The sequence below is a fragment of the Oryctolagus cuniculus genome, chromosome 12 (assembly GCF_051225735.1).
Source record: "Oryctolagus cuniculus isolate XC-2025 breed Fujian yellow rabbit chromosome 12, ASM5122573v1, whole genome shotgun sequence".
NCBI classification, from domain to species: domain Eukaryota; kingdom Metazoa; phylum Chordata; class Mammalia; order Lagomorpha; family Leporidae; genus Oryctolagus; species Oryctolagus cuniculus.
In genome coordinates, this window is record NC_142878.1 from 106,043,338 (window position 1) to 106,064,702 (window position 21,365).

The 21,365-nt window shown below is 49.2% G+C and overlaps 1 protein-coding gene across 6 annotated transcripts in view; it reads left to right on the top strand.

Annotated features, from left to right (window-relative positions):
- The window catches only part of IREB2 (iron responsive element binding protein 2), a 61,772-nt gene extending 41,304 nt beyond the window's left edge, over window positions 1-20,468 (top strand). For all 6 annotated transcript variants that reach the window (XM_089310794.1, XM_070054616.2, XM_070054618.2 and 3 more), the window contains 9 exons: window positions 986-1,070; window positions 1,400-1,556; window positions 1,859-1,983; window positions 6,116-6,220; window positions 6,309-6,451; window positions 9,984-10,131; window positions 10,208-10,330; window positions 13,120-13,305; window positions 17,595-20,468. In XM_089310794.1, the coding sequence (XP_089166920.1) occupies window positions 986-1,070; window positions 1,400-1,556; window positions 1,859-1,983; window positions 6,116-6,220; window positions 6,309-6,451; window positions 9,984-10,131; window positions 10,208-10,330; window positions 13,120-13,305; window positions 17,595-17,705 (1,183 nt within the window). In that variant the 3' untranslated portion in view covers window positions 17,706-20,468. The remainder of the gene's footprint in view (window positions 1-985; window positions 1,071-1,399; window positions 1,557-1,858; window positions 1,984-6,115; window positions 6,221-6,308; window positions 6,452-9,983; window positions 10,132-10,207; window positions 10,331-13,119; window positions 13,306-17,594) is intronic.
- The last annotated feature ends 897 nt before the right edge of the window (window positions 20,469-21,365 follow it).

The following is a 21,365-nucleotide window of genomic DNA, read 5'->3' on the forward strand; positions in this document are numbered from 1 at the left end:
TCAGGCCAAAGCCAGCCACCAGGAGCTTCCTCAGGGTCTCCCACGTGGGTGTAAGGGCCCAAGCACTTGGGCCATATTCTGCTGCTTTCTCAGCCAGAACTTGAACAGGTGTATGGGATGCCTACATTGCAGGTGGCAGCTTAACCCTCTGTGCCATACACAACGCCGGGCCCAATACTCAGTTTTTGTGAGTTGTGTAGATCTGTTGAGACTGGGATCTTACAGATTGCATTTATTAACTCAGTAAATTGCCATAATTGAGGTTTTGTGAGGTTACTGGATCTCTAATACATAAAGTTGTCCCTGAACATTGAAGAAAATTAATTTTACATTTTTTATGTAATAAAAAATTGATGCTGATTGTGATTTTGATGTATCTTTTGGAATGTATCTTCTCACCTAAATTATCAGTTCCTTTGTGAGCGTGATAAAGTGTAGGTTTCCTGCTTTTCCAACAGTAGTTGAAACTGGTTTACAGGATTATATTTCTAATCTTCTAGCTATGTTGTCTTGGACCTGTTTTCAGAGGCTCCAGGAGAGTTTAGTTGGCTGAGAATGGATTTGTGTCCAGTGAGTGCTGGGTCAGAGCACCTTTGTAGGTCTTCATTCCGATTGTTACGGGGCGAGGCCTCCTGGCACTTAACAGCTTGAGGAAACCCCAAGGATGGAGATACAGTATGAGTTTTTTAAGAGGTCACGTTTCATTCCTAGCAAGTAGTATCTGAGGGATTCCCTTGTGTGGCGTGGTCGGTGCTGTTGACCTAGCAGGGATTGTTGTGGGTACTGGGCCTCCTCCCAGGCTTGTGTAGGGTTCAGGTAGCACGCGCGTGCCTAAGGGTCAGATGTGGGATGAACATAGCGACGGAGGTGAACTGTGGGTTGTGTGTGCTAAGCGTTCTCATTGTAGGATGGAAATGAGAGAAGGCTCGTCCTTTCTTTACAAACATGAGATGCTGTCCAATCACATTTACTTTCTGAAATGCAGGTTTGAAATAGTTGGCTATGGATGTTCAACATGTGTGGGGAACACAGCACCCTTGTCAGAAGCAGTTTTAAATGCAGTAAAGCAGGTAAGAGGTGTGCATTTGCAAGATGTCCCAGTGGGTTGTCCTAACTGCGCTCTCTTCTAGATTGTAGGAAGTACAGTTGTTGCATTGATAATTCTGTATCCCAGGTGAAGATGGGTCAGCAGATCATTTCTGGCTCTTAGAAGTAATGTCCTGATAACGTAAGGGGTTACTCACTCTGTTTGCCGGATTGATAATTCTGGGCCTAAACGTTACTGCTGGGTTTTTGGTTGTCTTGCCCTCAGAACTGTAATGTTGGAGGCTGCTTATATGTGATGATCCAAGTGTGTTGCATCTCTTGAATATATTTATATGTGTGTGGTTTTTTTCAGGGTGATTTGGTTACCTGTGGAGTTTTTTCTGGAAACAAAAATTTTGAAGGTCGTCTTTGTGATTGTGTTCGTGCCAATTACCTTGCCTCTCCACCCCTAGTGGTGGCTTATGCCATAGCCGGCACAGTGGATATAGATTTCCTGACGGAGCCTTTAGGTATCGTTCCTGTTATTATGTATGTATGTCTGCACACACCTTTTTTCCATAAAAATTTTACCATCTTTGAGATGCTTCTTGGACCATCCACTTTGTGATGTGTTTCAGGAAAATTTATGATAATGCGCAGTTAATAATTCCAGTGCTCGTGAGAATGTGAAGTGTGTGATTCTTCCAGCTGCTAAGTGAGCAGCCTGTTGTTGAGTGATTTACTTGATTTCTGTGATATGTTTTTGAAAAGGTTTGAACATTTTGGGGGTTGTTTTTTTGCCATAAATACCATGCTAAAATCTTTTTATCAGGGACTGACTCTACTGGCAAGAATATTTATCTGCATGATATTTGGCCTGATAGAGAAGAAGTTCATCGGATCGAGGAAGAACATGTTATATTTTCCATGTTTAAATCATTAAAGGAAAAGGTAGAGGTAAGAGAAGAACTCACTTGTTTGCAGAAATAGTCTAAGTTACATGTTCTTTTATGCATCCTGCTTTCTGAATGGAATAAAAATTACACTGTTTTTAATCCTTGGATATTAGTGAGTAATACTCATTTTATATCTGGAATCACTAATTTTAAAAAGAACAGAGTTTTAGAATTTATTTACTTACTAAAAATGCATAGCACTTATCTAATACTTAGTACTGTGTAAGCTCAAGTCCTTGTATTTGGCTTCCTGAATGTGGCACACTTCACAGAAACTGCCCTTGCTGGTCGTTCCCACTCAAGTGCTTCAGAAAGATGCCAGGGACCCTTGTGGGAGTACCTGGGTTCCTGACTCCAGCATCCCACCAGTGCAGACCCTGGGAGTCAGTGTGGTGATGGCTCAAGTCGTGGGTTGCTGGCTGCTGGCTCCAACCCCGGCCTAACCGCAGCTGTCATGGGCATTTGGAGAGTGTTCCAGTAGAGGGGAGCTCTCTGTCTCTCTCTCTGCCTCTCAAAGAACCTTTTTTTAATTTAAAAAATGGTAACAGCAAACAGTGAAATCTCTCTCAACAGTTCTCTAGCCTTTTACTTTACCTGTCTCACCAGTGATGTGGAGATTTTTTAAGTTTTAATTTATTTATTAAAGATTATTTATTTGAAAGAGTTGCAGAGAGAGAGTGAGAATCTTCCATCCGCTGGTTCACTCCCCAAATGGCTGCAACAGCCAGAGCTGAGCCGATCCGGAGCCAGGAGCCAGGAGCTTCTTCTGGGTCTCCCACACAGGTGCAGGGGCCCAAGGACTTGGGCCATCTATCCACTGCTTTCCCAGGCCACAGCAGAGACCTGGGTTGGAAATGGAGCAGCCGGGTCTCGAACCGGCACCTATATGGAATGCCGGCATTGCAGGCGGCAGCTTTACCCACTACACCACAGTGCCAGCCCCAAAGTTTTTATTGATTTATTTGAAAGAAACAGAGCTCTCCCTTCCATTGGTTCACTCCTCCAATCCTACAGCAGCTGGGGCTGGGCCAGGCTGCATCTGGGTCTTGGGACTCGATCCAGGTCTGCCATGTTGGTAGCAGGGATCCAACTGCTTGAGCTGTCATTTGTTGCCTCCCTGCATGCTCACTGGCGGGAAATCAGGATTGGAGCCTGGACCAGACCCAGGAACTTCCGTATAGGATACAGGCTTCCCAGTGGCCTCTTAACCACTGTGCTAAGTACCTGCCCCTCCAGAAATGGTTTTGTGTTTGTTTGTTTGTGTTTTTAAGATTTACTTATTTATTTGAATGAGTTAGAGGAGAGGCAGAGAGAGGTCTTCCATCTGATGGTTCACTTCCCACCCCAACTGGCCGCAATGGACAGAGCTGCACCGATCCGAAGCCAGGAGCCAGGAGCTTCTTCCAGATCTCCCATGTGGATGCAGGGGCCCAAGGACTTGGGCCATCTTCTACTGCTTTCCCAGGCCACAGCAGAGAGCTGGATTGGAAGAGGAGCAGCTGGGACTAGAACTGGCATCCATATGGGATGCCAGCGCTTCAGGCCAGGGTGTTAACCTACTGCACCACAGCGCCGGCTCCTTTTTGTTTATTTTTTTAAAGATTGGTTTAGTTATTTGAAAGAGTTACACAGAGGGAGAGAGAGAGAGAGAGCTCTCCCATCTGTTGGTTCACTCCCCAAGTGGCCGCAATAGCTAGGGCTGAGCCAAGCTGAAACCAGGAGCTTCATCCAGGTCTCCTGTGTAGGCAGCAGGGCCCAAGCACTTGCCCATCTTCTGCTTTCCCAGGCCATTAGCAGAGCTGGATCAGAAGTAGAACAGCTGGGACAAACTGACACTCACGGAATGCTGGAGTCACCGGCAGTGGCTTTAACGGCTGTGTCCCAATGCTGACTCCCAGAAATGTTTTTATGTATATACAGACACACACACACATACAGATTTTTTTAGGTCTTGAGAGTCACACAGTGTTTTAATCTTCTGATTCTCTCGCCAAATGCCCGTAACAGCCATGGCTGGGCCAGGCTGAAGCCAGGAGCCAGAACTCCATCTGATTGTCCTGCATGGGTGACTGAGACCCAAGTACTTGTTCCAACCTGCTGACTCCCAGGGTGCTCATCAGCATGAAACTGAAATTTAGGTTAGAGCGAGGCTCCAGTGTGGGATGTGGGCAGGCGTCCTAACCTCTTGGCCAAGTGTTCCCCCCCAGACCTTTTATTTTAAGAACAGAATATGAATATGAAGACAGAAAGGTACTTATCGAACCCCTTGTGTGTGTGGTACTCTTTTTAGGTGTTTGAAATCATCAGTGTACAAAACACAAAGACAACTTCTACATTTCTTATGTAATCAAAAAGTAACTAATACAAGCTGTGTTGTCAGTGTTGCAGTTTTATATAGAATGAAAGGATATCTTTGCAGAGTTTTGAAGCAAGTTAGGAAGTAGATTTGAAGGAAGTTTTGAATGAGTTACCCTATACCTGTTCAGTGTAAGAGACATTAAGGAGGGAACTTTAATGAGAGCAGTATGGAGACAGTGACTGTGGACCATGGTAAGAAATGATGTCACAGAGCCTGGTGGAAGCAGAATCACCCTGGGGACCCAAGCCGTGGTAGCAGCCTGAAGTTTGTGGAACGGGGCAGCTGTGTGAACTGCTGGTTAAGACACCCGGGTCCCACGTCGGATACCCAGCTGACAGTTGACGCCGGCTTCCTGGTGCGGATGCTGGCGTGGAGGCAGGGGCAGCAGTGGTGTCTCAGGTAGCTGGGGTTCCTGCCCACATGTGGGTCCTGGACTGAGTTCCTGGCTTCTGGCTCCTGCTGACGTGGGCAGTGAACCAGGGACTGAGAGCCTCTCTGGCTCTGTCTCCCGCACTCCCCACGTTTCCTTCCTCCCTGTCTCTCCCCTGTCAGATACGTTTTACCCTGAGTGAGTGAGAGGAGGGCCTTTGGAAGGACTGGACAGAAGAGTGCCACAATCTGCTTAGAAGGCGCACTGCACTGAAAGCGTGCTGGTGGCCCAGTGCTGTGGTGCAGCAAATTAAGCCACCTGCTGCAACGCTCGCATCCTGGACGGGCGCCTGTTTGAGTCCCGGCTGCTCTGCTTCCCATCCGGCTCCCTGCTAATGGCCTGGAAAAAAACTGGAAGATAGCCTAAGGGTTTGGGCTCCTGCCATCCACATGGGAGACCCGGATGAAGCTCCTGGCTCCTGTCTTGGACTGACCCAGTGCTGTCCATTGTGACCATCTGGGGAGGGACCATTGAATTCAAGATCTCTCTTTCTCTGTGTCTCCTTCTCTGTAACTCTTTCAAAATAAATAAATTCTTAAAAAAATTGTATTGGGGTGAAGTTGAGTAAGGAGGATAGAATTAGGAAGAGAAATTACTGTTGTCCTGGATAAACAGTGTTGATGGAGTGGAGAGAAATTGTGATGTTTTAGATAGAGTTTAAAACAGAACAAGCAGTGATAGGGGCTGGTGTTGTGGTGCAGGGACTTAAGCCACTGCTTGTGACACTGGCATCCTGTATCAGAGCACTGGCTCAAGTCCCAGCTGCTCCACTTCTGCTCTGGCTTCTTGTTAATGCACCTGGGAAGGAGCAGAGGATGCATGTGGGAGACCTGGGTGGCGTTCCTGGCTCTAGGCTTTGGCCTGACGAGTGCTGGCTTTTGCAGCATTTGGGGAGCGAATCAGTGGGTGCAAGTTTTCTCTGTCTCTTCCCCTGTTACTCTGCCTTTCAAATAAACAAGTCTTAATAAAAGGAATAGGCAGTGACATAAGACAGATACGTTGGAAGATGGCAGTTTTTCTCAGCGTTAAGGTTCTTCAAGATTAACAACACAGAAGCCCCACATACGCAGCTTCTCTTGTGTGAAGATAGGTCTCTGTAGAATCTTTATGTTCAGTTTATGTTAAAATGTAACTTTAAATGCTTCTGAAGATTCAGCTGTTAGAGTTTGAAGCGCAGATCCGTTTATTTCTGCGCAGGGCGTCAGGGTTTCGCGGAAGACGCCCTCAGCTTTCTCTGACAGACCCTTTTTTGTTTTCCTTGTGACCTGGGTGCTGCTTTGTTGCCTTCGACGTTTTCAGAAACTTCCTGACAGCGTTTATCTTCCTCTTGGTTCTTCCCCACAGACTGGAAATAAGCGATGGAGTTCCTTAGAAGCGCCTGATTCAGCTTTGTTTCCGTGGGACGTAAAGTCTACTTACATCCGATGTCCTTCCTTCTTTGATAAGCTTGTAAGTACCTTTACCCTCTGATCCTCAAAGCATGTAATCAACTGAAGTGCCTGTGAGGAGCTCAACACCTTGGACCTTTACCTTGTAGACCAAAGAACCAGTTGCACTGCAGGCTATTGAGAATGCCCACGTCTTGCTGCACCTGGGGGACTCTGTCACCACGGATCACATATCTCCCGCGGGGAGCATCGCCCGGAGCAGTGCTGCTGCCAAGTACTTGACAAACAGAGGGTGGGTCGAGGGTTTCTGTTTTGTTTTCTTTCTCTCTGGGGAAGGGGCTTCTCCTGGTCCGGTGCCTGATGCTATCCTGACTGTTGTGTTTGAAGCAAGGTCTTTGCGTGTAACTTTAGAAGTTGAACACAATTGCTTTAGTGCTCACTTTGGCAGCATACATACTAACATTGGACGAAAGTGCTTGTTTAAACGGAGCCCTTATAGTATAAATGAGCACCTGACTGGACACGAGGTATTCTCTCAGAGCCGCTTTGTTCCTTACCATGTGGCCCAGTCACTTGGTTCTAGTGAGCTTCCTTTTATTGGAGTGCAGTGAAGGGGTACGGAGCCCAGAAGTGTGTGTTGGGAGGCTAGGGTTGATGTGCACTAATCAAAAGACAATGAATTAGTGCTCAAAATTGTGCATTTAACAATCAGCATGAATGTGTAAAGGACTTTGATGTAGGGGATTAGAAACCCAACACTGGGAAGATTTGATTTACACACGCTGAATGATGTGGAGTCGCTCTGCTATTGAAGGGCTGTTTTGACACCAGAGACGCAAGTTTTGCTACAGCAGGAGCTGCAGTGTTGGACCTGATTCACTGCTGAGTGCTTGCTCGACCCTTGAGCCATTCAGGTGGTGGGAGTTTTGCACAGAGACGTTGTATCAGTGCCGTGTAGCTCGGTTTGACTGGCGAGAAAACTGGAGAGCTGTTACCACAGAGTAGTAAGAACTAAAGGAAGTCTGCTTCCTCATACTTTTTGGTTATGATTTCCATCTTGATGATAATTGTGACAGTTTCCATAAAAGAAAACTAGTCACCATTTCTCTCGGATACACACTTTTCATATATAGTATATGTTTGATATGAATTTCTTAGCTCATTTAATCCAGTAATTCTTGTGGGTTTGCATTTCCTAAAAATAAAACATCCCTACCACTGTGGACCTGAAGTAAGAAATTTAAATGTACACATTTAGAGTATTGTTGCCTCTGGGAAACCAAATTAGAGGCTAAATAAAGTTGGGTTGTTGGGGCTGGCATGTAGCACAGTGGTTTCAGCTGCCACCTGTGCCGCTGGTATCCCTGTGAACACCGGTTTGAGTCCCAGGTGCACCCTGCTAATGTACCTGGGCAAGTAGTGGAAGATGACCTATGTGTTTGGGTCCTGGCTACCTATGTGGGAGACCTGGATAGAGGCCCAGTCCCGGCTGCTGCATCCATTTGGGGAATGAGGCATCAGATGGAAGATCTCTGTCTCTTCCTCTCTCTCTCTCACTCTAACTTTCAAATTTTTTTTTTTTTTTTCTAAAAGTTGGTTGTTAATTGTTCCTAAAGTCATTTCTGTAGTTACTAATTCAGTAGCTGTGAACACCCCACTAAGGGTACTCACCCATACTGTGGTCAGTTGGTCAGTCTTTCCTCCCCCTCTTCCTCCCTCCCTTCCTTCTTCCTTCCTTTTTTTTTTTTTTTTTTTTTTTTTAAGATTAACTGATTTATTTATTTGAAAGGCAAAGAAAGAGAGAGACAAACAGAGGGTGATCTTGCATCTGCTGATTCACTCTCCAGATGACCTCTGCAACCATCCAGGTCTGACGTGGGTGCAGGGGCCCAAGCACTTGGGCTGTCTTGCACCGCTTTCCCAGGTGCATTAGCAGGGAGCTGGATCGGAAGGGGAGCAGCTGGGACTCGAACTGACTCTCCAGTGTGACCCATTGTGCCACACGCTGCACCCCCAGCCCCTGTATTATGGTTTCTAAATACCATTCCCAATAATAGCAACCGTTCTTGGAGGTTGATTGATTCCATATCTGGGACTGGGAAATGTCCAAGATGATTTTGCACATCTTCGACAGAAGCAAGGGAGCTGTCAGAGACCATCAGGCTTCTGTCAGGGATTTTAGAACCAGCTTGGCTTCGTCACTGTTCAAAGATGGGACGCATTGAGCACCAACAAAACAGTAACTAGAAACGACTTGAAACATGAGGAATGTGTTTTCATCTATCAGTTGGTGATGATTCTAAAGGAAAAAAAGTTAAATTTCTTACGTTTGAAAGATGTTAGGGAACCAGCTCATAATTTTGAAAACTGATAGGCACTCAAGCCTTTAATGTTTCTTGAATGAAATGTATGAATACAACCAAATCATTGCTGAAGGAAATTTTACCTTTCCTGAAGATTTGGAGCCTTAAGAAAAAGGGGAGGGCCCTGCATTGTGTATTTGACAAAGTTGTACCAGCATCCCATATGGTTGCTGATTATTGTCCCAGCTGCTCCACTTCTGATCCAGCCCCCTGCTCATGGCCTGAGAAATGCAGCAGAAGATGGCCCAAGTCCTTGGGCCCCTGCCACTCATGTGGGAGAGCTGGAGGAAGCTCCTGGCTTCTGCCTGGCCCAGCGTTGGCTGTTGAGACCGTCTGGGAAGTGAACCAGCAGATGGAGTATATCTTTCTCTGTCCCTCCCTCCATCCCTATAAATCTGACTTTCAAAATCCACAAATCTTTTTGGTTTTTAAGGGGGTGGGAGTGGGGAGGACGATGAATGTGTGAATTATGGTAGCGCCATCTTAGGGTCTGATGACGCAGCCAGCATAGACAGTCATGATTCATGGCTGTGACAGCGGGGACCGAGACAGTGTCAGGTGCCTCCTGAGGGGCACGCAGGACCTGTGAAGCTTTGTTGCCAAACGCTTGAAGTCCAGGTCTTCTCGAGCCATTGGATCTGACGTCTGATTTACAAGAAATTCAGGGGACCAGAAAGCATGTTCATGGGAATACAGTAAACGTAGTCGGGATACAGAGAGCTGTCCAACAGATGACTCGGTCTCTTCAGATGAAGTGCAGGGGACACACAGATAAAAGGGACTTGAGACCAGCTGAATACACTTAGGAACTATATTTTGAAGGCTGATTTGAACTGACCAACTTTCAAAAAGTAGTATGGGAAGAGCAAGGGCCATGTGAATATTGAATGACTATCTGGTAGTAACAGGTGATTAGATTTTTCTGTTGTGGGGAGTGTATAAGGATGGTATATATATTTTATTATAGTTTATTTTTTTGACAGGCAGAGTTAGAGACAGAAAGGTCTTCTTCCATTGGTTCACCCCCCAAATGGCTGCTGCGGCCGGCGCACCACGCTGATCCAAAGCCAGGATCCAGGTGCTTCCTCCTGGTCTCCCATGCGGGTGCAGGGGCCCAAGCACGTGGGCCATCCTCCACTGCCCTCCTGGGCCACAGCAGAGAGCTGGACTGGAAGAGGAGCAACTGGGACAGAATCCGGCGCCCCGGCCAGGACTAGAACCCGGGGTGCCGGTGCCAAAGGCAGAGGATTAGCCTAGTGAGCTGCGGCACCGGCCACTGGTATATGTATTTTAAGAGTCCATATCTTTTGGAGAAACAATGAAACAGTTAAGATACACATCTGAGTATTGCTTCAACACAGTCTAATGGAGTTGATAAAATTTTGGATAAATTTTACAATTCCCTATTGTGTAATTATTTTCCATCTGGAGTGAAAACTGACTCTGAGAATTTTATTGTAGCCTTACCCCCCGTGAATTCAATTCATACGGAGCCCGAAGAGGCAATGATGCTGTGATGACAAGAGGCACATTTGCAAATATCAAGCTTTTCAATAAATTTATTGGAAAACCAGCTCCCAAAACCATTCATTTCCCATCAGGACAGACGGTAAGGGTGCACACCGCGCGTTGAGGCTGCGGACCTGGGGCGGAGTGTGTACTAAGTCTTTGTGTTTGATCCACAGCTGGATGTATTTGAAGCTGCAGAGCTGTACCAGAAAGAAGGGATCCCACTGATAATCTTAGCAGGGAAGAAATACGGCTCTGGAAATTCAAGAGACTGGGCTGCCAAAGGACCCTACTTGCTGGTATTGGTTCTTAAAACTTCTTAGCATCTGAAAGTCAGAGTTACAGGGAGAAAGAGAACTTCATCCGCTGGTTCACTCCCCACTTGGCTGCAAGAGGCACTGGGCCAGGCCAGAGCCAGGAGCCAGGAGCTTCTTCTGGTCTCTCACATGAGTGCAGGGTCCCATGTACTTGGGCCATTTTGCGTTGCTTTTCCCAGGCCATTAGCAGAGAGCTGGATCAGAAGTGGAGCAGCTGGGATCGAATTGGTGCCCACATGGGAAGCCAGCATCACAGTGGTGACTTTACCTGCTGTGCCGCAACGCCAGCCCCAAAATAATTTTTAATACTCCCTTTTGTCAGAAACATCCTGTAAAAATTCATTTTGCTTACTTGGGCTTTTTAATGGTTATTCAGTCCTCATTGCTAGGGTACTTTGAAATGTTTGTGGTAAATGAACTAAAAGGTGTTTATTTTTGGTGCAGAAAGTTTGAAATCCATGCATAGTTTTCTTATAATGCACATTTTCTATGAATTTTTTGTAGGCCCCTTGTATTTATGTATTTTTTTCTGCTAGCAGTTTTGGAGAATATTTTGTGCTGATCTGGCTGCATTTTAATATCTGAATTTAATTCAGCATTTTCTTAGGTGACAAAATCCGTATGGCAGAAGTATCTGTCTTACGGTATAATAATAGGATGTGGTGGTGCCTGTGAGCCTGAAAAGCCTTTCTCCCAGGACTGTTCCTCTGTTGCTGTATCCCTGGTGTGCGGGGGGGCAGTCATGTGACTGTGTGCCCGCCCCTTCCTGTTCCCCAGCTGTTCTCACGGGGGCTGGAGGAAGGCTGCCAAGTGCACCCTCAGCGCCCATCTCATCCACCGCCTGCTTTCTTGAACTTCCTTGATTTAGTTTCTTCCTCCAGATATAAACACCCTAAGGAGCTGTAGCAGTAAACCAGATTCTCTACTATTTCTGAGATACTATTTAGAAGTATTACAAATGTTAATGATAGTTACAGATTCCTTTTATTCTAAACATTTCTCAACTTTTTTTAAAAAAAGATTTATTTATTTGGAAGGCAGAGTTACAGAGAGAAAGATCTTCCGTCCACTGCTTTACCTCCCAAACGACTTCAGTAGCCGGGCCGAGCCAGGTGGGAACCAGGAGCCAAGAACTCAACCCCAGTCTCCCACGTGCAGGGCCCAGCGCTTGGACCATCATCCACTACTTTCCTAAGCACATTAGCAGGGAGCTGGATTGGAAGTGGAGCAGCCAGGACTTGAACCCATGCGCATATGGGATGCCAGTGTTGCAGGCGGCGCCCTAACCCACTGCGCCACAGCACCGACCCCTCATTTACGTTTTTCTGTGGGAAGCTTTCCTCATACCGTGAGTGGTCTTTGGCCAGCCCCACAGTTATACATGAAAATCTGATCCCAAGCTCCAGCCATGGCTGGCTTTTGTCCACCTGGAGCTGTGGGCTAAGCCCTGGTTGTGGGTGCCTGTGATGCCTTCTAAGACGGCTGAATTTCAGGATACAGTCACCTGTGCCGCCCCTGTTTCCAGCCTGGTGTTCTCAGGCCAGCCTGTCCCTGTGCCCAGTGAGCCTCGGTCCCGAGGTGATCCCAGCAGAGCCATTGGGACGAACGCTGGGTCTTCAGTGTTAACAACGACTGTATTCATTGTATGTGCAAAGTACAGTAAGCACACAGCGTCACGTGAGCACGCACGCAGTGTGTCTGTGGTGCTGCATTTTTGGAGGGAGAGAAGAGGTGAGCAGGAAGACAGGACTAAGGTAAACTGGCCTAAAAGGCCTGAGTGAGACCCAGATTAGAGCCTTTCGGGCTTGTTCTCTGGAGAACAGACAGTTCCCCTCCCAGCATGGGACCCGCCTTACTGTGGGGCGGGGTGCGGAACCGGTTTCTGCCGAGGGCTTTAGATATTTATGATATCATCTGTGGGCAGATTTATTGAATTTCGAGTCCTGCCTGTGGTTGCCTTGGCAGGGCCAGCCCAAGTGATTTCGCAGCCCTTGTGTTCCCCACCCCTGCTCTGAGACTGCAGTACTGCCAGTCTTCCAAGAACTTTGGATTCTCGGCTTAGCCTGGGTTCCTGCTATAAAGTGACTCAGACCCTAGGGTGTTGTTCCCTAGCCTCAGCCTCCTCATTCCATTATTTCAGCCTTGTGTGCTGTATCAGTTATCCTCTAGTTTGTAATGTTTGGAGAATTTCCTCTGCTGTCCTCCCTGTCATGGGTTCATACCTTCATCACGCCCTTATTTTAGTATTCTATTTCAGAGAGCGTGTTGGGCATTCGTTCATCCTAGCAGGTGAGGCACCCGCGTTCCATTTCCTAGGGCCTGGGCTGGATGCTTGCTCTGCTTCCTGGGAGACAGCAGCGAGGCGCAAGTGGTTGGGTCCCTGCCACCCAAGCGGGAAACACAGACTGAGTTCCCGGCTCCCAGTGTCTGCTCTGGGCTAGTGTTTGGGCCAGGAACCAGCAGATGGGGCCTCTTCCTCTGCCTTTTAAGTAAGAGTTCACCTGTCTCAGCTCTGCTGTGAAGGCCGCCCCATCTGCAGAGCCCTGACTGCAAGGGGGGCACGAGAGGTGGCTGACGGCCTCAGAACAACTTCGGGAGCTCCTTCAGGCGCAGGAAGTCATCTGCAAAGAGCCTTTGGGAACCCGGTCCCAGTGTGGGGTGTGAGGGTGAAGTGTTCAGGGAAGATCGTGGTAAATCTTTTCCCCTTTATAATGCTCAATAAATCAACTTTCAAATGTGAGTAAAGGAAATGAAATACTCATTTATTACAGGGTGTGAAAGCTGTTTTGGCTGAAAGTTATGAAAAAATACACAAAGATCATCTGATCGGAATTGGCATAGTTCCACTTCAGTTTCTTCCGGGAGAAAATGCAGAGTCCTTGGGCCTGTCCGGCAGAGAGACGTTTTCTTTAACGTTCCCTGAAGAACTCTGTCCTGGGACTGCGCTGACTGTAAAGGTATATCCCAGCCCTCAGGTCTGCGCTTGCGCTCCGCTGGCTGGCTGGAGCGGGAAGCAGCCCCAGCGAGTCGCGTACCAGCGCCGGCATAAGTGGCGCGGTGTGAGGCGGCGCTGTGTCCTGCACCCTGCACCCGTGTTCACGTCGCGCAGTGTGAAATGGTGCTGTGTCCTGCACCTGTGTTCACGTCGCGCGGTGTGAGGTGGCGCTGTGTCCTGCACCCTGCACCCGTGTTCACGTCGCGCGGTGTGAGGTGGCGCTGTGTCCTGCACCCTGCACCCATGTTCACGTTGCGTGGTGTGAGGCGGCGCTGTGTCCTGCACCCTGCATCCGTGTTCACACCGCGCGGTGTGAAATGGTGCTGTGTCCTGCACCCTGCACCTGTGTTCATGTTACGCGGTGTGAGGCAGTGCTGTGTCCTGCACCCTGCACCTGTGTTCATGTTATGCGGTGTGAGGCAGTGCTGTGTCCTGCACCCTGCACCTGTGTTCATGTTACGCGGTGTGAGGCGGCGCTGGGTCCTGCACCCTGCACCTGTGTTCATGTCGCGTGGTGTGAGGCGGCGCCGTGTCCTGCACCCTGCACCCGTGTTCATGCGGGTCATGTTCTGGGAGCAGAGGACATGGAATGCTCACTGCAACAAGGAAGACATGGAGGGGAGTACCCTAGCCTCCTGTGTCAGCGTCTGCTTTGTGATTTTTGGCTCTCTGTGCTGATCTAACTTTAACACAGGCGTGTGCTCTACTCACGTAGAAGGCAGAGCAGGCTGAGCGCTTGGGGTGAGAGGGTGGCTTTACCACTCAGGGAGAGTGGCAGAGTTGGTGTGAGATCAGGGACATAGAGTAATGTCCCCAAATAGCAGTCAGCCCAAAGCCCTTGATTTATGGTTATCGCAGTGTGCCATTTGTGATTTAGAATCAGGAATGAAGATTCTGTTTTTCTACTTAGCTACGAAGCCCAGAGTCAGGTATATCTCAGTGTTTTCCAAATAGCAGAAGGGTTTCCAGAGCAGAATGTCTGGAATTAGAACCAGGAAAAATAGACAGCATAGGCGGCAGGTGTAGTCAGTGACCATGAGAACAGATGGCCCGAGCACAGGTAGACAGCATAGGCGGCAGGTGTAGTCACTGACCGTGAGAACAGACGGCCCGAGCACAGGTAGACAGCATAGGCGGCAGGTGTAGTCACTGACCGTGAGAACAGACGGCCCGAGCACAGGTAGACAGCATAGGCGGCAGGTGTAGTCACTGACCGTGAGAACAGATGGCCTGAGCACAGGTAGACAGCATAGGCGGCAGGTGTAGTCAGTGACCGTGAGAACAGACAGCCCGAGCACAGGTAGACAGCATAGGCAGCAGGTATAGTCACTGACCGTGAGAACAGACGGCCCCAAGCACAGGTAGACAGCATAGGCGGCAGGTGTAGTCAGTGACCGTGAGAACAGACAGCCCGAGCACAGGTAGACAGCATAGGCGGCAGGTGTAGTCAGTGACCGTGAGAACAGACGGCCCCAAGCACAGGTAGACAGCATAGGCGGCAGGTGTAGTCAGTGACTGTGAGAACAGACAGCCCGAGAACAGGTAGACAGCATAGGCGGCAGGTGTAGTCACTGACCGTGAGAACAGACGGCCCCAAGCACAGGTAGACAGCATAGGTGGCAGGTGTAGTCACTGACCGTGAGAACAGACAGCCCGAGCACAGGTAGACAGCATAGGCGGCAGGTGTAGTCACTGACCGTGAGAACAGACGGCCCCAAGCACAGGTAGACAGCATAGGCGGCAGGTGTAGTCAGTGACTGTGAGAACAGACAGCCCGAGAACAGGTAGACAGCATAGGCGGCAGGTGTAGTCACTGACCGTGAGAACAGACGGCCCCAAGCACAGGTAGACAGCATAGGTGGCAGGTGTAGTCACTGACCGTGAGAACAGACGGCCCGAGCACAGGTAGACAGCATAGGTGGCAGGTGTAGTCAGTGACTGTGAGAACAGACGGCCCGAGCACAGGTAGACAGCATAGGCGGCAGGTGTAGTCAGTGACTGTGAGAACAGACGGCCCGAGCACAGGTAGACAGCATAGGCGGCAGGTGTAGTCACTGACCGTGAGAACAGACGGCCCCAAGCACAGGTAGACAGCATAGGTGGCAGGTGTAGTCAGTGACCGTGAGAACAGACGGCCCCAAGCACAGGTAGACAGCATAGGTGGCAGGTGTAGTCAGTGACTGTGAGAACAGACGGCCCCAAGCACAGGTAGACAGCATAGGCGGCAGGTGTAGTCACTGACCGTGAGAACAGACAGCCCGAGCACAGGTAGACAGCATAGGTGGCAGGTGTAGTCACTGACCGTGAGAACAGACGGCCCGAGCACAGGTAGACAGCATAGGTGGCAGGTGTAGTCAGTGACTGTGAGAACAGACAGCCCGAGAACAGGTAGACAGCATAGGCGGCAGGTGTAGTCACTGACCGTGAGAACAGACGGCCCGAGCACAGGTAGACAGCATAGGCGGCAGGTGTAGTCAGTGACCGTGAGAACAGACAGCCCGAGCACAGGTAGACAGCATAGGTGGCAGGTGTAGTCACTGACCGTGAGAACAGACGGCCCCAAGCACAGGTAGACAGCATAGGCGGCAGGTGTAGTCAGTGACCGTGAGAACAGACAGCCCGAGCACAGGTAGACAGCATAGGTGGCAGGTGTAGTCACTGACCGTGAGAACAGACGGCCCCAAGCACAGGTAGACAGCATAGGCGGCAGGTGTAGTCAGTGACCGTGAGAACAGACAGCCCGAGCACAGGTAGACAGCATAGGTGGCAGGTGTAGTCACTGACCGTGAGAACAGACAGCCCGAGAACAGGTAGACAGCATAGGCGGCAGGTGTAGTCAGTGACTGTGAGAACAGACAGCCCGAGCACAGGTAGACAGCATAGGCGGCAGGTGTAGTCACTGACCGTGAGAACAGACGGCCCCAAGCACAGGTAGACAGCATAGGCGGCAGGTGTAGTCAGTGACTGTGAGAACAGACAGCCCGAGAACAGGTAGACAGCATAGGCGGCAGGTGTAGTCACTGACCGTGAGAACAGACGGCCCCAAGCACAGGTAGACAGCATAGGCGGCAGGTGTAGTCAGTGACTGTGAGAACAGACAGCCCGAGAACAGGTAGACAGCATAGGCGGCAGGTGTAGTCACTGACCGTGAGAACAGACAGCCCGAGAACAGGTAGACAGCATAGGCGGCAGGTGTAGTCAGTGACTGTGAGAACAGACAGCCCGAGAACAGGTAGACAGCATAGGCGGCAGGTGTAGTCACTGACCGTGAGAACAGACGGCCCCAAGCACAGGTAGACAGCATAGGCGGCAGGTGTAGTCAGTGACCGTGAGAACAGACAGCCCGAGCACAGGTAGACAGCATAGGCGGCAGGTGTAGTCAGTGACTGTGAGAACAGACAGCCCGAGCACAGGTAGACAGCATAGGCGGCAGGTGTAGTCAGTGACCGTGAGAACAGACAGCCCGAGCACAGGTAGACAGCATAGGTGGCAGGTGTAGTCAGTGACCGTGAGAACAGACGGCCCGAGCACAGGTAGACAGCATAGGCGGCAGGTGTAGTCAGTGACCGTGAGAACAGACGGCCCGAGCACAGGTAGACAGCATAGGCGGCAGGTGTAGTCAGTGACTGTGAGAACAGACAGCCCGAGAACAGGTAGACAGCATAGGCGGCAGGTGTAGTCAGTGACTGTGAGAACAGACGGCCCCAAGCACAGGTAGACAGCATAGGCGGCAGGTGTAGTCACTGACCGTGAGAACAGACAGCCCGAGCACAGGTAGACAGCATAGGTGGCAGGTGTAGTCACTGACCGTGAGAACAGACGGCCCGAGCACAGGTAGACAGCATAGGTGGCAGGTGTAGTCAGTGACTGTGAGAACAGACAGCCCGAGCACAGGTAGACAGCATAGGCGGCAGGTGTAGTCAGTGACCGTGAGAACAGACAGCCCGAGCACAGGTAGACAGCATAGGTGGCAGGTGTAGTCACTGACCGTGAGAACAGACGGCCCGAGCACAGGTAGACAGCATAGGTGGCAGGTGTAGTCACTGACCGTGAGAACAGACGGCCCGAGCACAGGTAGACAGCATAGGTGGCAGGTGTAGTCAGTGACTGTGAGAACAGACGGCCCGAGCACAGGTAGACAGCATAGGCGGCAGGTGTAGTCAGTGACCGTGAGAACAGACGGCCCGAGCACAGGTAGCACTGAGGGTTTAGCACTCACTTCCTTTTTTTTTTTTTTTTTTTTTTTTTAAGACAAGTTCTGGAAAAGTATTCAACATGATTGCTGCATTTGAAAATGATGTGGAGGTCACATTGTACAAGCATGGAGGCTTATTGAACTTCGTGGCACGAAAATTCTCATAGTATCCGCCCATCGGGGAGAGACTGCTGCGTGGCGCTGGAGAGCCCTGCGCTGCGCCGGGCGCCGCCGCGGAGGTGCTGGTGGCCCCCGCGCACTCAGTTATCGTCCACGGATGTAGTGATTACGAATCATCGTAGGGACTGAATGAAGTCTTCTTGATTTTAAATCATATCTGAATGGTGCTATTAACATTGCTAAAATCAGCGTGTGAAGTGTGTTGTGGAAGAGACCTGTAAGTATGGGGAGGGGTGTGTTTTATCAGACCATTTGTAAATAAAGGCAGAGTTTGAACTTGAAGATTTCTGTATGAGTGACCTGGAGTTGTCTGCTCAGCTTTGCTCCTGTGAACTCTGCTACTGTTTGTTGGTTTAAGATCAGCACATTGGAATAGAAGGAGGTTAGACTCTGAAACTGTGGAAGTTGGTATCTGACCTATAAAGGACTGTTAAGTGTATTAATTCCCTTCTAGCATTGCGCTGGACACAGTTGGCATTCTTAGTTTGTGAATGAGCCAGGTTTATCGTAGATTCAAGGGATGACCTTGCCCCAGGTTGCAGTCATTCTGTCCACCCCAGCCAAGGTCCTCCGTGGAGAGGGACTGCAGCGGAACAGAGCCGACCGCTCGGCCCTGCGCAGCGACCACGCGGGTGAGCCTCCCCCAGGGCACGCCCTCTGGCGAGCCGCGCCACTTGATTTGATTCTTTTGCTCACTTTCTGTGATGCTGTAACTCCCCGTGACCTAGTTAGGTACTGCTAACTGAAATTCCATACTTGTTTTTCAGTTGCTAAAGAGAACTTGAACCATTAAGCTCTGTGCTGGTTCCCTCTAGACTCTTAAGTGACTCACCCTAAAGGACATGGATGCTCAGCTGTAGGCATTTTTAAGTATTGCTGTTTCTTAATTATTTAAGTTGGTTTGAAATCATTGTTTGCCTAGGTTGCGTGGTTTCTGTTCATTTCTGTTACATTACTGGTGTGATCCAAGCTGACTGTAAGGGCGAGACACTTCAGTTGTGGCCGAGTGCCGTGTATTCCCGACACGCGAGTCTGCCCACCACGGCAGGCGGGCCGCGCCATCTGGCAGAAGCGTGGGCAGTTAACTCCAGAAGATGCCGTGCTTAGTAGGTGCAGGGTCGTAGTGATTTTTCCTGTATGTGAAGATTTACATAGAAAGCAGTTACATCCGTGCAGTTCCCAGTCAGCTCACGCTGCTCAGAGTGAAGAAGTGCTACAAGCTAAAGATGCTGGAACCACAGCCAGTGGGCAGCGACCACTGAGAACCACGCACAAAGTCAATCATGGTGTCTGAGAGTATTTTGCAAATATGTATTTAAACAGGAAGATGGATGAGTTTATCAAGACAGTTTCCCTTCTGTAAAATGTTTGTGTTTTCTTTGGTACTTTGAAGTCATGCTTTGTTCTGCATATTTACTGTGTCTCTCAGTGCATGTATGTTTGGCTTACGTGAAAACAGGAGTTGGGGTGGAGAATTGACAAGTTAAATGTTAGATACCTGTTACATGCTTTGAAAAACTGGTCATTCCACATTAGGTGGGTGGGTGGGGTCTGTGGAAGGCACACTCGACATACAGTCTGTAGGCAGAGGCACGGGCTGGTCATCATGGCTGAGCCCGGGGAGAGGGACGCTGGCCGCCTGTGAAGGAGACGTCGGCGTCTCCAGGCCTGCTGGTCCAGTGGTGATACAAGCAAATCGTGTGTTTCGGGAACAAAACCACAGTTCCCTTAATCAGCTGCTTGTATACGTTGGAGCAAGAGCTTCAATAGCATGGTTATAAGTTGGGGAGAGTCGTAGCTGTGTGTACCTGCTAATTCTGCCTCTAGCCAAATGCTGTGGTTACAGAGATGTGGCATCTGCTGGTTTTTACTGTTTTACTTACCTCCTCTGTGACTGCATCTGGGTAATTCTGTATTACAAAAGGGAGTGGAGAAGCGCACAGGAGAAGCAGGTCCGTGTTGTGAACTTGAAGTTCAGTTTCAGAGTCATTACCAACAGCAGCAGGTTGTCTTGTAAGCAGCACTGTGCTACACACTTGGTTTGGTTTTGCTGCTCCTGAGAGGTGAAGTCAGCGACAGTGTCATCCTGCCCCTGAGTTGCCATTATCCCTCAGAGGTTCCCACGATGGCAGTGGCCCTGTCCGGCTCTGTCATCTGCTGACACTTGAATGAGAGCTGTCAGAAGCCTGTCAGATCGCTCAGTGTTCCCATTGGTACTCGGACAGCAGGTGTACCAAAACAAAGCAGGTGCGGCTGAAACCTCGGAGTTGCGGCTGTTGGCACGTACTGTAATGAGGTGGTTGTGTCCACTTTCTCTGTGATGAGTGACGCGAGAAAAGTTACTTGACTGACATTTTTCTAGGGTTGAATTAAAAGACCCTTTCTTCTGCCTGTAGATTTAGAAGATACTAAAATCCTGGCTGTTGACCCTCAGTTTGGTTTGGAGTAACGAAAGGGGAAGGGGGTGGACGTGACAGCGTTTTCCATGGGTTTCCCCCGATGGACAATAGTGCCGATGTTTCTATCAGTTTTACACATAATATGTGGCTACGAGACCATGTATTTCACTGAAGTAACTATAAATCATTGTCTATTATTTAAAGCCAACAAAACAGTGTAACAGTTGTAAGTTCAATAATGTTAAGTATTGTATAGAAATATATTGGAGGCAAAGTCCAGTTGATGACAATTGTGTATATGTTACTGATGCTGTAAATTATTTTTAATAAAGAGAATTGTATTACACTTGACTCTTGTTAGAAAATATTTTGTGGCAATTGAAAATCAAAAACCATAACTTACAAAGAAATGTGCCGCCATCCAGAAATTTGTCTTCAGACATGCCGTCTGGTGTTCTGACACCAGTCCTTGCACACGACGACTGTAGGTCCCAGCCTCACACTCTGCAGTTCCTCTTCCGCTCCAGGGCCGATGAGAATGAAATTGGGCCAAAAGCTGAACCTGGTTCAGCGGTGGTGGCAGTGAGCAGTCACATGTTGGAGTCGGGAAAACCTCATGCAAAGTAGAGTGGAGGTTCTGTGTGTCCTTTTTAAATTTTTTCAGTTTTAAAGATTTATTTAGAAGTAGAATTGCAGACAGAGAGAGGGAGAGACAGAGAGGTCTTCCATCTGCTGGTTCACTCTCCCAAGTGGCTGCAGTGGCTGAAGCTTCGCCAATCCACAGCCAGGAGCTGCTTCCATGTCTCCACGTGGGTGCAGGGGCCCAAGCTCTTGGGCCATCTTCTGCTGCTTTCCCAGGCCATAGCAGAGAGCTGGAACAGAAGAGGACCAAACCAGTGCCCATATGAGATGCCGGCACCTTTGCCCACTATGCCACAGTGCTGACCCGCTCTTATTAAAGACTAAAAGTTTTACTTAAGCAGACAGCTCCTACCTGTTGGTTCTCCCCGAATGCCTGAAAGCCAGGAGTCAGGTTATTGCAAGCCAGATCTGTGTGGGTGGCGGGGACTTGACTGCCCGAGCCATCCGCCTCCTCCGGGGTCTGCATTAGCAGGAAGTTGGAATCAGGAGCTGGAGCAGGGAATTGAACCAAGCACTTCAGTTCGGGCATCCTCAGGGGCGTCTTCACCACCAGGCTGAACCCACTCCGGGCACTGTGCATCTCTTTATTAAGATTGATTTGAAAGG